General features: G+C 51.3%; 5 protein-coding genes and 2 pseudogenes across 7 annotated transcripts, besides 2 other annotated features; 2 read left to right on the top strand and 5 right to left on the bottom strand.

The window, feature by feature from the left end:
• Positions 1-1,003: 1,003 nt before the first annotated feature.
• Positions 1,004-1,682, bottom strand: NCS57_00529700 (annotated as a pseudogene). The gene is made up of 2 exons: positions 1,385-1,682; positions 1,004-1,326 (listed from the first exon to the last, which is right to left on the bottom strand).
• Positions 1,004-1,682: a sequence feature.
• Positions 1,683-2,814: 1,132 nt separating this feature from the next.
• On the bottom strand, positions 2,815-4,446 carry NCS57_00529600 (uncharacterized protein; the record flags this gene model as incomplete). The annotated part of the gene is made up of 3 exons (XM_053055226.1): positions 2,815-3,511; positions 3,563-4,184; positions 4,236-4,446. The coding sequence occupies 3 exons, from the start codon at positions 4,444-4,446 to the stop codon at positions 2,815-2,817; spliced, it is 1,530 nt and encodes a 509-aa protein (XP_052914181.1).
• Positions 4,447-6,378: 1,932 nt separating this feature from the next.
• Positions 6,379-7,709, top strand: NCS57_00529500 (uncharacterized protein; the record flags this gene model as incomplete). Its single annotated transcript, XM_053055225.1, has 5 exons — positions 6,379-6,505; positions 6,564-6,583; positions 6,634-6,670; positions 6,722-7,178; positions 7,250-7,709. The coding sequence occupies 5 exons, from the start codon at positions 6,379-6,381 to the stop codon at positions 7,707-7,709; spliced, it is 1,101 nt and encodes a 366-aa protein (XP_052914180.1).
• Positions 7,710-8,021: 312 nt separating this feature from the next.
• NCS57_00529400 (Epimerase domain-containing protein) lies at positions 8,022-9,116 on the bottom strand (the record flags this gene model as incomplete). The annotated part of the gene is made up of 2 exons (XM_053055224.1): positions 8,022-8,120; positions 8,175-9,116. 2 exons carry the CDS (start codon positions 9,114-9,116, stop codon positions 8,022-8,024), a joined length of 1,041 nt encoding a protein of 346 aa, XP_052914179.1.
• A 947-nt stretch (positions 9,117-10,063) lies between these two features.
• On the bottom strand, positions 10,064-10,860 carry NCS57_00529300 (uncharacterized protein; the record flags this gene model as incomplete). Its single annotated transcript, XM_053055223.1, has 3 exons — positions 10,064-10,189; positions 10,233-10,522; positions 10,581-10,860. The coding sequence occupies 3 exons, from the start codon at positions 10,858-10,860 to the stop codon at positions 10,064-10,066; spliced, it is 696 nt and encodes a 231-aa protein (XP_052914178.1).
• A 532-nt stretch (positions 10,861-11,392) lies between these two features.
• On the top strand, positions 11,393-12,507 carry NCS57_00529200 (annotated as a pseudogene). Its single transcript has 3 exons — positions 11,393-11,447; positions 11,500-12,022; positions 12,069-12,507.
• Positions 11,393-12,507: a sequence feature.
• Positions 12,508-12,678: 171 nt separating this feature from the next.
• NCS57_00529100 (MFS domain-containing protein) lies at positions 12,679-14,522 on the bottom strand (the record flags this gene model as incomplete). The annotated part of the gene is made up of 4 exons (XM_053055222.1): positions 12,679-12,807; positions 12,861-13,924; positions 13,972-14,185; positions 14,241-14,522. 4 exons carry the CDS (start codon positions 14,520-14,522, stop codon positions 12,679-12,681), a joined length of 1,689 nt encoding a protein of 562 aa, XP_052914177.1.
• Positions 14,523-14,563: the final 41 nt, after the last annotated feature.

Here is a 14,563-nt window from a genome sequence, read left to right as displayed (position 1 = left end):
TGACTTATCATAGCTACGGATAAGCTCTAACTTCCATTGCCATTGTCCCTAGTGCGAGCCTTCTTTGGCATAGCCTAACTAGAACTGTCTTCCCAGAATGTCTTTACAGGTAATGTGAATGCTATCTCTGACCAAATGAACTGGTTCAAGATCCCAAGTAGTTCCGGCCACGATTTATACAAGCCCCTCAGCTTTGAGTTGTTCTCAGATCGCAGTAGCACCAAGTAACCAGACCGTATTGTGCCTGGGAGGGCAAAAGCACCGCCAATGTGCAAGAGCCAAGTGAGAAAATCAGGGAAGTCATCCCATATGGGGTCATCACTGACTTCTTGCAATTTGTAGAGTAGCTGTGATGAAAGGTGTGACTGGCATCTCAAGTCAGCGCAACCTGAAACAGACCAGGTGTGGGCAGCAATGAAGTTGACTTACGGGAATGGTTGAGGCTGGCCAGATTTTGCAGCGCAGTGAGGTTGAACATAGATATGCTGCTAATCGACAGCACTCCCAGATTGGAGAGTGGGCTTCTAAGCCTGCCAGTCTTGACTGAATGGATGCCTGGTGGTTATCAATGCGTGCCATTCCCACCACATCGCCTCTGCCGATACGAGAATTGTCTCGGATGCATTTCAAGCCGTGGACGTCCTTGAGCACCTCAATAAACTCTTCGTCAAACATATGGGATAGGGCTTGAAATCCAGGTGGTAGGATAAAAAAGTTTGGAGAGAAGGGATCCCGTGCCCAATGGAGTTCGGAGAAGGTTGTGTGATCAACAACTCGTCTTGACCCCGTCATGACTGACGAATTCAAGTCCTGCCTAAAAAGGATTATATGAGAATGGAATAGAAAGAAAATACGCATGGTACTCACCAGAATATGGCACGTTTTATGCCATCGCTCAAGTATACACCTTTTGTTCGACACACGTCAAGGAGCTGACGGATCGCACCCATATGAAGTTGGACTTGACGAGGCATTCCAAGACGAGCCTGTATCGTTAATCAAGTCAGCTTGCTGGATATGGAATATTTGGTAAGAAAGTGGCACGGACATCTATGCCAGCGAGCAGCAGGATAGCCCCAAGTGTTGATTCTGAAGTAGCTCGTTCCAGAGAACTCATGCTTTGACGGATGGAACTCAAAGCATCGCTCTGGTAGTCCAAACACTCTTTATCAATGCTGCCGGAGCTGACAGCAAATGCGAATGTCAGCATGACGGCATTCAAAAGAGCATCATCGTCAAGGCCTTTTCGGAGAGTTGAGCCCAGACTCTGGAGGACAAGCTCATCTGAAACGCTGAAAACGGGCTCTGTAGGTTTCTGGGATTTGCCTGTGGCGTGTCACGTAAGCCCATGTCGAGCAAGTTCGGAGCCTGCGAATAATCTTACGGTGGCTGAGCAATGCTTGGAGTTTCGGCGATTCTGCAGTAAGTGCCTGGAATGGGCTGGCCTGGGGCGTTAATAGGGAGCTCGGTATCCAGCCCAGAACTTTTTCCTGTTCGACTTTCTTGGCGGGTCGACTAGCATCATCTGGTATGGAGACTATACGGAAATTGTGTCCTGATTTTTGTTCGAGCTTTCGTTTCTTCTCGATGCCTCGGGCGACAGCGTGGGAGCGGGCTAGGCGCCTCACTGAGCGGTCCTTGGCATGATCTGGGTTTTGGACGGCAATGAACTGGAACTGGCCAACTGCAGAGCTGGCATAAGTAAAGCAATGAGCGATGGTGGTTGGGGGTTCAGCTCACCTGAACCAAGTTGGTTGCGTGCATGGTGGGATATCTGGTTGGCACCGGTTTTCCTCGCCATGGGTGTATATTAGGCGGAATGAAAGTTGTGACAGGTGCAGCTATTGACTAATATTAGAGTATGTCGGTAATCGCTGAGAATTGAGATGGGATTGTCTCATGAGGGAGCTTCCGAGGTGGATGGGGGCGGTGGATTATAAATCAGAATGGCATTCTATACTGGCTAGCTCAATATCGCTCTAAAAGAAGAGAACCGCGAATGTATATCATAGGTTTTAGGTCCCGAGCAGGATTGACCATTTATCTGTTGTAAGAGTCTCGTAATCTCGCCCTCGCAGTAGTAAATCCGCGCCACTCTGGGCCACGAAGCTCACATCATCCTGAATCACCAGCAGCTGTGGCTTGCTCCATGGCTTTCCGAACAGCTGTAGTCCCCACCCCGTCTCGACCGTCGTAGCCAGCGTGGCGTGAAATAACGGTCCGCCGGCGTCAGGATGTCGCCCACTCGTAACGACAGCACCAATTCGTAGTTCGAGTGGCACGTCCGCCTTCACAGTAGGGTTTTCCAGCACGTTCCAGGTGACAGTGTCATCGATGTCTAAGCCGGCCAGACGGGCGGCCGTGCTGGTGTAGGGCGTGTCTCTGATCTCGGATCCTACCCCCCGTTCGACGGCCTGCCTTTTACTTGATACGACGCCAACACGCCTCTCTCACGGACATCGGCGCCCTTACCTGTCTACAGAACACAGCCTCTAGTGGCGTCTGTGGAAGAGCCTCGTCAAGACAGTTATGGTCTGGACCATGACAAAATTTATATCTCCAAGGGCATAGATAGGCTACTTTGTCTTTCGCCCTCTCTTCCCTTTTCTATTCATGTTGTGGCACATGAAGGGTTGGGGAGGAAGGGGTACTAGTAGCTCATCTCGAGTTCAGCAATTGGTATTATTGTCTTGAACGACGAGTCCGCGAGAGACTACAAGTTTAGCGATAATTCAGCTCTGAAGCAGGATCAGCTCATCTTTAGAAACAGAAATGAAATTCAGTACGTCCGAGATTCATCGCATTAGATAGCCCTCAAGCCGCCCGACCTGATTCTCCCCGCCTCTGGATCTTAATGTACATGTCCTCGAAATAGCTCACACCCCCCTTTACAACATATGTGCCTGGCTTCTTCTCATCTGCCAGCTCCACTTTGAACGTCCTGAAGAACTGCAGTGGTGCCTTGTACAGCTCCATCCGCGCAATATCTTGCCCGAGGCAAACACGCGCTCCATACCCGAATCCCATGCTGTACTTGTTGAAGATCTTGGCCTTGTCCTCATCAAGCCACCGTTCAGGCCTAAACACTTGGGCATCTTCGCCGTAGATGTTGGGGTCGCGATGCACAAGCCATGGGTTGCAAGTTAGTTCCGTGCCCTCAGGGATAAACTCGCCGTATAGTTCTAGCCCCCCCTTTGGCGCAAGACGGGGAAAGATGTTTGGTGCTGAGGGGTTCAGACGCATGCTCTCTTTGACGCAGGCGATGTAATAGGGACAGTGAGCCATGACTTCTTCGTACTGGGGCATGGCGGATAGTTTGTTGGTGCGGGTTGCCTCGTCAAGCTCACCCAGGAGCTTGTCGTACACGGAAGGGTTGCTCAAGATGTGCACCATCATGGCCTGGAATGCGGTTCCAGTAGTGTCTGCTCCAGCAAGGAGGACAAGCAAAATTTCGGCCTTGATGTAGTTGATGTCCAGGGGCTCACCCTTTTCGTCTCTCGCGTCGATGAACCTACGTACCAAAGAGTTAACCTCGCACCATAAAAATATTTGGTCAACTCACGTTTGGAGCAGGTCAATGCGGCCACTGGTGGTGCCGTTTTCAATGTCCTTGAACCGCTGCTGGATTAAACGGTCTCGGAACCGCATCAAGGTTCCAATACCTGAATCCTGCTCGGGACTTGCAACCATGTACTTGCCCAAAAACGTGCCCTTGACCCAATTGGTAAAAGGATACAGCCTCGCCATGATACCGAAAGGTGTAAGACCATCATGGAATCCCTTGATCAGGCCCTCGACATCCTTGCCAGCCTTGACAAAGCCAAACGGGGCACCAAAGCCGACCTCTGAAATAATGTCATACGCCATGTACACGGCCCACGGCGCAAAGTCGAACGGCTCTTGTGTCGAGGCAAACTTTTCCTGCAGCTTGTCCATCCAGGCTTGGATGTTGAGGTCGATCAATGGCTCCATCCTTTTGATGTTGCTGAAGCTGTAGGGAGACGCGGCGATTTTGCGGTACTTGGCATGTACGGCAGAATCTTGCATGTTGAACAGGGACTCCTCCTTTCCAAAGCTCCCCGTGATGTAATGCTTGGACTTGCTCGCACCGCGACTGTATATCAGAGGGAGCTTTGTCGCATCACTCACGAGCAGCATCGTCGGTGTAATCCTGATAACGGGTCCTGGATAGTATATGAGCTAAGGCTCGCCTTGCTGTTGTCACATCCTCATACCATGCTGTTGGTGAAGCTTCTGAAACGTCGCGCATTCATCAGCCTTCACGTTGTGATAGGTGATCCATAGCCTCGTCACACTGCCCCAGAAGTTGCCGGGGAATTTGGCGAGAGGGTGAAAGAAGCGATACTTGACAATCTGATAAGCAAAACTCAAGACGACGTAACCAACGCCTAAGAGAGCGAGGTTGGCGATGCTCAGCACAGCCATGATGAGAGATGAGCTGCAGAGCACCAATTGTTTGAAAGGAAATGGTAAGCTGGGCCACTCTAAAAGTGCAGAAGGTTATCATTTGTAACTCAGACGCAGGGACAGGCAGCAGCATGGTCGGGGCTCAACCACCCATTTCTTCAGCCCCCTTCAGGTCGAGTGCGGGGATTCGCATCTTTCAAAGCGAAGATCTAATGCAACTTCCGCGGGGGAATCTCTTCAACAGGTAACTGGTCCCGTCGACGAGTAAAAACATTCCTCATACGGTAGGCGATGGTGGGTTGTGCGTTGGTTGTCGATCCTACTACGTCGGGGCGCCGGGAACAACCCTCGGCATTACCCACCGTACATGGATCCGTCGAAGACCAAGATCTCAAACGGTCCATGAGTGATTTGGTGTATGCGGTAAAGTGGGGATACTTGCATATAGGAAGGATCTTCAACTGTTTCAAAGCTTGCGTGTTGGTCGCGAAGAGTGAAGTTCTCCACAGGATAATCTGCGTTAATAAAAACGGTCTCCCTGTGATGCTACGCACGCAGTTGTAACGACACAACTCAGCTCGCTTTCTGAAGAAATACCTTGGTTGTATGGTAGAGCCCTTGGAGCGAATCAAGTATGCAACCTGGAACGATCACGCGTACGTTTCATAGTTCTACGAACATTGTCAGTCCTCCTGAGGTCGGAGATAGTGTTCTTCGTCTTGCCCCTCGTCTGCCTGATCTCCATTTCCTACGATGTCGACCTGACAAGTGGCGACAGTTGGTCCAGGGAGCACCCTTGCCAGGCCGAGATGCTGTTCAAGCTCAACGATTTAATGGAGACCGCTCGCTGTCTCGGGCCCTGGACTGCATGGTTCGGTCTTGTAGTTAATGTCTTTGTTACGTTATACGGCCAATAACGCGGGTCTGCCAACAGCCCGTAGCTGTGCCCTCGGGTCTTCCAGTCTCGTATTTTAGCCGGAGGAGAGGGGGGTCGAGGGTACCCTTGTAAGGAATCATGGAACCCGGGCAAGTGCAGATCTTTTACTCCTTCGCAGATCTGCGATTTCAGCATCATGGGCAGCCGATGTGCCGCCTGAGCACGTCCCCATATCTGGTCTACTTGAACGCTGAATAGAAGGCTCTTTTTGATAGCATTAACTTTTCTTTACAAACTGTTCCATTGGACTTTCCAATCTACTTCTAATGAATAAATTAACTCTCACATGTCCATTGCTTTCTCGGCCAGTGTGGAACTGAAGGAAATTTCACTGGGGCGATACAACGTTGTGTTGGCACATGTCGGAGTTTTTCGCCCAGCCGCCGCGGGTTCTAACCGGGTCTTCCGTCCCCTGCAACCAGCATCTCGCTCGTCTTGATCTGCATGGGGGCGATCTTGGACACTTCCAACCTTAACCGAGGAATCACAACCAACGCAGAGTTGCTGATGACCCACCAGCAATGCCCACTTCATGATACGTCGTGTTGGTTACATGTCGTGTTGGCTGAATCCATCAGTCAATGCATCAGTGCTTCCCCTGAAGATCACAAGCATGAAATTCTTTTCAACCGAAATCCCATTCACATGCCTCCCAGGTCCCGTCGGCGTTATGGAGAGGATTGCCGCATTGATCGGCTCAGCTGAAACGGTAATTTCTTGGCCGTTAAGCAGAACCTAACGGTTCTTCGGTGGATCAGTTGGAGACGGGAGACGAAGCCGGTTGATGTTGAACGGGCGCCAAGGCCGGGAGTATCATGCCTGTCTGAGTAAAGACGATCTCGCATGCTGCAGGTCAAGAAGGTCAAGTTCTTTCGTCTCCATAGAACTGCATGGCCTCCCCATAGCATCTCAAAAACCGTCCGACCCTCTTTAACTCTGCTTCGGTAGTTCTGCAAGGGACAATTGAGGCTTGACAGCGAAATCCTCTTTCTCGTCTGCTTCCACAAGCAGCCATGGCGGAAAGTCAAGGCCCTGTTGTTAATTCGGTTGCCATCATCTTTGCTGTGATATCCTTTTTCGCTATTGTCCTGCGTATTTGGGCCCGAGCCTTTATCGTCAGATCTCTGGGAGCCGATGATTGTAAGTACAACCTTTTTATCCATTCCACTCAATCTCGATCGATATTGACCTTTGGTAGATTTAATATGCGTGGGAGTGGTAAGGAGAGCCTTGTCATCCGAACGCACTCCGCACTGACGCTACGACAGCTATTATCGTGGTCGTTCATCGCTTGCACTATTGCCTGTAAGTAATACGTCAAGTTCCAATCCAATTATCTCTCCTAACCATGCCCAGCCGTACAACATGGCCTCGGTAGCCACTACATCGACGTCCAGAAGCGAGGGATCCAAAACATGATTGACTACTCCCAGATCGTGTGGCTGTCTTCCATCTTTTACAACGCTTGCCTGGGATTCATCAAGATCTCGGTCCTAGCCCTCTACATGCGTCTAGGCGATCCAAAGCTGCGCAAGGTCGCTCTTGTCATGGTCGGCGTCGTCAGCTGCCAGGCTGGCGCAAATGTGCTGGCTTGCATCTTCCAGTGTTCGCCCATTCGTGGAGCATACGACGTCACGATTCTTCCCAAGGACAAGAAATGCGTCGACATCAATGCATTCTACCTGGCTAACGCAGCTGTAAACATTATGACGGATGTTCTCACATACACGCTACCAATTCCCCTGATCATCAAGCTCCGGGTATCTAGACGGCAGAAGATCAGTCTAGCCATCATTTTGGGCCTGGGACTTTTGTAAGTACCAGCCCCTCTTTACTGTCAGGGTCAAATGGCCGAAGACATTGGCTAACATCAATGATATCTAGTGCTTGCGTCTCCTCCATTGTCCGAATCACATACATCCCCCCAATGCTCAGCTCCGACGATCCAACATGGGTCATCGCAGGCGCCATGTACTGGTCCGTCATCGAAACCAACATCGGAATCCTCGCCGCCTCCATCCCCTCGTACAAAGCAATTGCGAAACGATACGCTCCTCGCCTGCTCGGCAGTTCAGGCATGTCCAGTGACAAACTCTCCGGCTTCAAGCCAATGCCTCTTGGCCCAATGAGCCGAGACCGCACTACACCTTCAACTACGACCAAGATCGAGTTTGAGAACCGAATCAATAATCGGCTGGATGACAATAGCAGCGAGGAAGTGCTTGTGGCGCCCGACGGCCGCATTGGGGTTAGAACGGAGATTATCCATCACTCTGAAAATGCTGTAGGGGCCGGGATAGCCAAGCAGGGGACAGGAGGTGCTGCAGGATTCGGTAGGGTATGAGGGAGGGGAGGTAGCACGCGGACGTTAGCACTATAGACGAATGCTGCAAGAGGGTATTTTGCCACTGGCTCTGTGAGCGTGTCTCTTATCTTTACGTATGGACATACTGGTGTATCTGCATCAAGCCTCTATGTATTTATTCGTTTTCTAATCCTTGCTTCGTTCTTTGCTGATCGATGAGAAACTATAGGCACTGTGCGTTTTCTATCTACCACCATATCTCTTGAGTGACAGCACTAAGCCAACACTGAACAAGTCCCCCCCCCCCCCCCCCCCCCCCCTGGTAACACCATACGCAAGAACCAGGCTATCCTATTTCTTCTCCTTCTCGACCAGCTCCAGATACTGACCAACCACTTCCTTTACCATGGCCTCGTACGTCGCGAGCTCAATGCCAAGAACCTCTCGAGTCTGTGGTGCTTGTGTAAGTAATAATTTAATACCAACGAAACTGAAAACACGTACCTTGCTGCAGTCCCATCTAATCGGGAGAGTCGGCTGCGGACTTCCCTCCTTAAAGAGACCAGATGCAAAGGCCTCAGGGAAATGCTTTTTGGCAACAGGAATGGTATCTTCCCAGTTCACCTCAGTACTGAGGATAAACGACTGATTGCCTTTGATGTCTTTGTCCAGCGCCCTGACGTGTGCCCGAGCCACATCTGCACAGAGAACAACGTTCCCGACTGCGGCAACGCCCTGGTTGCCGGTCAACAAGCCGTTAATAAGAACTTTGGTGGAATCAGTTCGAATGCCTTGAGTGTCGGTGAAGAGCTCGTCCTTTCCAAAGACCCAGGATGGCATGATGGAGATCAAGTCAAAGTCCGTGGCGTTGTCTCTGACGAACACCTCGGCCGCGTTGAGGGCTGCTGCTTTGCTCGCGCAGTACGCCCGAAGCTGAGAGTCATAAGGCGGTGGTGGGAATATGACACGGTTATCAGGTCCGCGCAGTATCTCCCGTTCCTTGGTGTCTGTGACATAGACCTCTGCTGGGGCAATGGCCACCGTGGAGCTGGTCATGACGATGCGTCTCACTGACTTGCCCTTTTCGTTGGCTGACCTAAGAATGGCTAGATTCCCCTGGACTGAGACTTTAACCAAGGGATCTTCGGCCTTGTCTTTGGAGGCCTCGCCCGAGGGGAGGGGCGCCGCAGCATGGATGATCAAGTCGACTCCCTGTACAGCATCGTCGTACGCGCCAGGGGCTGTCATATCCGGCACCATAACAAAGGTCAACTGATCTGAGGAGGGATCGAGGGCAGAAATTGAGGGCGCTGCCAGAACCTTGTCCACCTTTGACTGTGAACGAGCTGCCGCGCGGACTCTGTAGCCGCTTTTGAGGAGGTCAACGAGGATGGCATATCCGAGGAAGCCAGTGCCCCCTGTGAGGAGGACGAGTTCGCCTGTCATGTTTTCGTTGTATCTATGAGAATGATGTAGAAGAATGGTACTGGTGAAACTGGAAATGACGGGTTTCTTCCTCCTTTTGTACCCAAATCTCCAGCTCAACACCCTGCCCTGATGGTTGGCGACCATCCAGATGAGGCACACAGTGTGACGAACTCTCTTCAAACATGTTTCCTATTTCGGATGGTGGGAGTTTGGTGCCTCCTTGAACACCCAATCATAGTCTACGCTTCATCAGGATAGCTAGGATCCTCCAACCTGGCGAGTAATTGCGGACAGAGACTTTCGTCCCACAGAAAGGTAGACAATATCCCGAGAATGCCGTCACTTCCGGAACAAGACTCGTGCTGAGACGCTTGTACGGTGGACTTGAAAAGATCAAGGAACCACTGCCCTTCCAGACACCCTTGTCCTGCCCCTAGTATCCCAATAAACGCTACCCACAACAATGCTTCCCTGTGATCTGTCCAGATTCGTCCAGGCTGGTCTGCTTCCATCATCCTTTGCAATCTGCTGCACATCCGGCAAACGAGTGGACTCCCTGGAGGCACTTGACGCAGTGTCACATACATGAAGACTTGAGCAGCCAAGACGAGCGCACGGGATCGCCTACCACTATCGGATAGATGAACGCAATTTTTGTAGAGGTGTCTCAGAATCGATTCATCCACAGTGTTGAGTAGAGTCCGTTGGTCATCGACTGAGATTGTCAATGACTGGGTTGCAAAAAGCAACTGCCTAAGCTGAGTGAATACCCGCGAGCAATCGTTATCCGCTACTGAATCATGTAAAGACGGGTGAGAAGCATGCTCTAGGATTGTTGGTGGGAGTTCAGGTTGATCTGTGTGCATGAGTGGGAATATCAGCTCTTGGCCCAACGCTGTGGCTACTTGAATATCGGCCCTGGGCTTCCCTGTCAGTTGGTTCCAGAAACGTGGATATCCTTGTGCCTACAGATTGACCGACTTGCAGAGGATGAACTGATCCTTGAAGCTGTCACGGCCGCCTCGCGAGCTGAACAGATTATGGGCACCTTTGAGATGCATCTTGGCAGTCTCAAAGTCCCCACCGCATACCTGGGGCTGTGTCAATGGATGATAAACTTGAATTTATGAATACGGATACCTCTACAAGTACCAGCGTTGACATGGTAGATATTATAAATGCGATCTCGTGGTTGTGAATGGAGCCAGCTTGTGCGAGGTAAGCCCCAACCTCTCGCATCGCTTCCCCCTTCTGGCGCAAGCCTTCGACCTGAATGGACTTCTCCAAGGCTGGACAATCTGCTTGCCACAATGCTGCAGCCATGGCGAGGGTACTGTGCATCATTGGCGTGCTCCGTAGGGCATAGGGAAACCATGCCTTGGTGCGATCATTCGTACCCAGATTATTGTCAAACTTGAACAGCACTGTTGGCCCAGGGGAGGGGTATTAGCGGTAGTTTCAATTGGTAAATGGTGAACCTACGGTACTTGACTAGGTGGTCGACTTGTAGATTGGTAGGAACTGGGAGGCTATTGAACGGGTCAACGCAGCTGGAGCACACGGGATCCATAAGGAACTTGAATCCAAGCAACGCATCTTTTTCGACTGCTTCAGAACAAAGAGACAGCGTGACTGCCTTGTTTCTGGAACGACGTTTCGTCTTTTGGAGACCTGCGCGAACGGCGTGGCTTCGGGTAGATTTGGCCACTTTGGAGGGTTTCCCATCACCGTACTGCACTGCGACGAACTTGAATTGCGGCATTCTTGCACCAATACTGTAGATTTGAGGGTATGTTGAAAGAAGTTTGTCCCTGTTCTGTGAGACCAGTTCAGTCGGATATTAGAACGGTGTTAGTGCTATCTCCGAATTTAGGAATCAGGTGAAAACGAGGCATTTGACAAGATGTAATACGAAACACTGAGAGATAAAGTTCAAGGCTACAGGCCAGTGATCTAATAGCAAGAATTACACATGTGTCACTAAATCCATGACTGTTGCCGTGGTTGGATCGATGGTTCACATCCTCTGTTGTGAATGAATCATCAACGAGACAAGGATGATTGGGTAACAGGAGTTGAGGTACGACCTCTAAGTAATATTACTCTTCGACTCAAGCATAATCTGAAATCCAATATCCAGGACTTCAGATAAGAGAGTCGAGGTTGTGAATCCCCTCGGCTGATATCCGACGTTGCGGGGTACGCCGGAAGACATCCGAGATGGCCTGACTCAGCATGTGTAGGATATATCTCATGCGTCAAGCCAAACATCTGGAGACTTACACCTCAGTTAGCTATCGGCAAGTGGAAGCAGCTGTACAATGGCATTCCCAAGAATTGGATGGATAGGTAGGTTCTCCCCGCGGTATGGCTTCGATATTCACTCACTGACGATGACCAGGCCTTGGGTCTATGGGCTTGCCCATGGCCACCAACCTCCAAAAGCACCTAGCTTCTCTTGGAGCGCCTAATCTTCACTACTTCAACCGTACAATTTCTCGTGGTGACTCACTCAAAGGCCTCGGCGGTCAACCCTCGCCAACAGCACGAGAACTCGTTGCGAGCTCTGACATTGTCTTCATGTCCCTAAGCGACGACTCGGCCCTTGAATCAACACTAGACGCCATCATTGACCAAACTTCACAAAATCAACTTGCTGGGAAAATTGTCGCCGACACTTCGACTGTTCATCCCGACTCATCGGCAAAGGCGCAAGCTCGACTAGCTGAGAAGGGAGCCAAGTTTATTGCCTCACCAGTTTTTGGAGCTAGTCCGGTTGCTGCTCAAGGAAAGCTGCTGTGGATTGTTGCTGGGCCAGATGATGCTGTGCAAGCTATTAATCCTTATATAGAGGGTGTTATGGGAAGGGGAGTGATTCGGGTCGGTGAGGATGTGCGACAGTCCAGCATGATGAAGACGGCAGGGTAGGTTTCCCTCTTAACTATGGAAGTCTGAGGCTGACATAAATAGCAACTTCATCACCGCTGGCATCATGGAAATCGTCGCCGAAGCTCACGTTCTAGCAGAAAAGTCCGGCCTAGGCAGCAAAAACCTCGAAGCCCTCATCGAGCAACAATACGGCCCCCTCGCCCTGTCAATGTCCCAACGCCTCACAACAGGAGCATACATGCCAGCACGAGGCGACAGACCATGGTCAGACCTCGACCTAGCCCTCAAGGACGTCGGGCACGGCATCACTTGCGCAGAACAAGCAGGCGCAAGACTAGAGGTGGCAGAGGTGGCGATTAAGCATCTCAAGGAGGCCAGTCAGTTCTCCGAGGCTGAGGGGAGACCACTTGATTCTTCGTCGATGTATGGCATATTACGGAAGGAGGCTGGGTTGTCGTTTGAGACGGATCTTGTCAAGGAGAGGGATGAGAAGGAGGAAAAGGAATCAGAGGACAACTGAATAGGCAGTAGATCCTCGAGATAGAAACATTCAAGCAAAACAGGCCACTGCTGATGCCTCCTAACGCAGTGGTAGTCTACTCTTCTGATACAGGCGCATTCTTATGGTCAGCTATTAGTACAAAACAAAGAAAAAGATCCCAGTTGCTTGGGGGTATCTCTGAATCCTCCATTATAGTGCAGCCTTTCCTCTGGATTCGAAAGGCAGGATGAGCACCAGCAGTCCGGCAGCGATGAAGAGAGCGCCGCTGGTGTAGACCGGTGCCGAGGTCTCGAGGTCTGCAAAGATGGCAATGATGGGCTGAATTTGTCAGTAAAATGCATATGATAACGATATCGTGCAGGAAAACTCACTGCCATAATACCGAATACTCTGTTGCAGCTTGCTGCCAGCGCGTTGCCCGTTCCCCTTTGTGGTGTAGGGAATAACTCGGGTGTGAATCCGTATAGCACGGCGTACATGATGTTGCTGAAGAAATTAAAGGCACACTGCCAGCCTAGCAGAGACGCGCTGCTCAATGATGTTGTTGAACAGTAGAGGAACACGCCCGTGAGAACCGTGCTTAGCGATAATGTCCCCTTTCGGCCCATGCGAGGCAGCTCAACGAGCCACCCGCCAAGAAGTGCACCGGGCACGCCGAGGACGGCGATGATGAGACTGTTTCGGTAGGTGAGATATGTGCTGCCGTCTCCAAAGTCGGCTCCTCGAGTGGCCTGGATATAAGGAATGAAAGCGTTATAGAGGGGATATCCAAGGCCGATGAGACCCCAGACGGCCATGATAAGACTGGTGCTGAGGCCGAGCTTCTTAGTGATGAATAAGGCCCGAATGTTGCTAAAGTTGACCTTTTCCAGGTTCCTCTTTAACGCAGCACCGGCATCGGTCCGCGCAACATACCCATCAGGTTCGCAGGCCTTGAGATCCTCCAAAGTCAGCGTTGAAGTCTTGCCATTCTTCTTGGCAACCTTGTGCACCACCCTCACAGCATCCTCATCACGCCCCTTGCTCATCAGGTACTTTGGCGACTCATAAATCTTGAAAAGCAAAAACCGAACAAGAAACATGAGAAGAGTCAGCCCACCGACGGTGATGACAAAGTACCGCCACCCCATGTTCTTCTGTCTCGTGCACGTCTCATCCTGCTGACACGTGAGGTTACCCAGCAGAGGCCACGCGATCAGCGTGCCAATGACCTGCGCGATGGCCCAGTCGATGGACAGGATGGTGAGGAGGTACTGGTGCGACCCGGGGAGGAACTCGAGAAATATGGCCGAGTCCACTGGCAAATTCCCGCCGACGCCGAAGGACCACAGGGCGTCGAAGATGCCGATGGCTGCAAAGTTTGGGGCGCTGGCGGCGACGAGGCCCCAGACGGCGGTGAGCCCGAGGGTGAGGTTGAATGCCCATTTGCGTCCGACTGGCTGTTATCAGTACTTGATACACAAACAGGTAGATATAACTTACAGATGTCACAGCCGAAACCCCAGAACATGGCCCCTGCTAAGAGTCCAATGTTCTGTGCCAGGGTCAAGTACGGGGGTCGATCTGGGCTGAACTCATTGGCGATTGGGGTAAAGATGAGCGACGTGACAATGGGCCACAGATTATCGCTAGCCCATCCAAATCCAATGACGACAAATAATTCCCACTGATACCTTCCCATGCCAATATCTTGAATCTGAACAAATCTCGGTCAAAAACGCCCCGAGGCGGGGAAGCCAGAGCGTACTCACTGCACGGTTCAGTATCCGAGCCTTGGCCTCGTACACAGGGTCCAGCGCGTCCTTGGGGATGATTCCTTCATCGTCGGTGGTCTCGGCAAGACTATCCCTCCTCGCATCGTCGTCGTTGAACGAGCCGTAGGCTTTGCGCTCGCCCTGCAGCGTGTCGGGGTTCGAGGGCATGCTGCTATCGTCGGGGAGCAGACGTGCCGTTTCTAATCGGTCCTGCATATTGACTGGGGGGGTGGTACTCCGTATAAATAAACCCTTGGCCAAACACGAGAGAGGTATCATGTAATTTTTGCAAAAAAGGAAAGCAAAGATCCCCCTTGCGA

Source organism: Fusarium keratoplasticum, chromosome 4, assembly GCF_025433545.1.
Source record: "Fusarium keratoplasticum isolate Fu6.1 chromosome 4, whole genome shotgun sequence".
Classification (NCBI taxonomy): Eukaryota; Fungi; Ascomycota; class Sordariomycetes; order Hypocreales; family Nectriaceae; genus Fusarium; species Fusarium keratoplasticum.
Note: the sequence above shows the minus strand (reverse complement) of the source record. Positions and strands in the feature narration are given on the sequence as shown.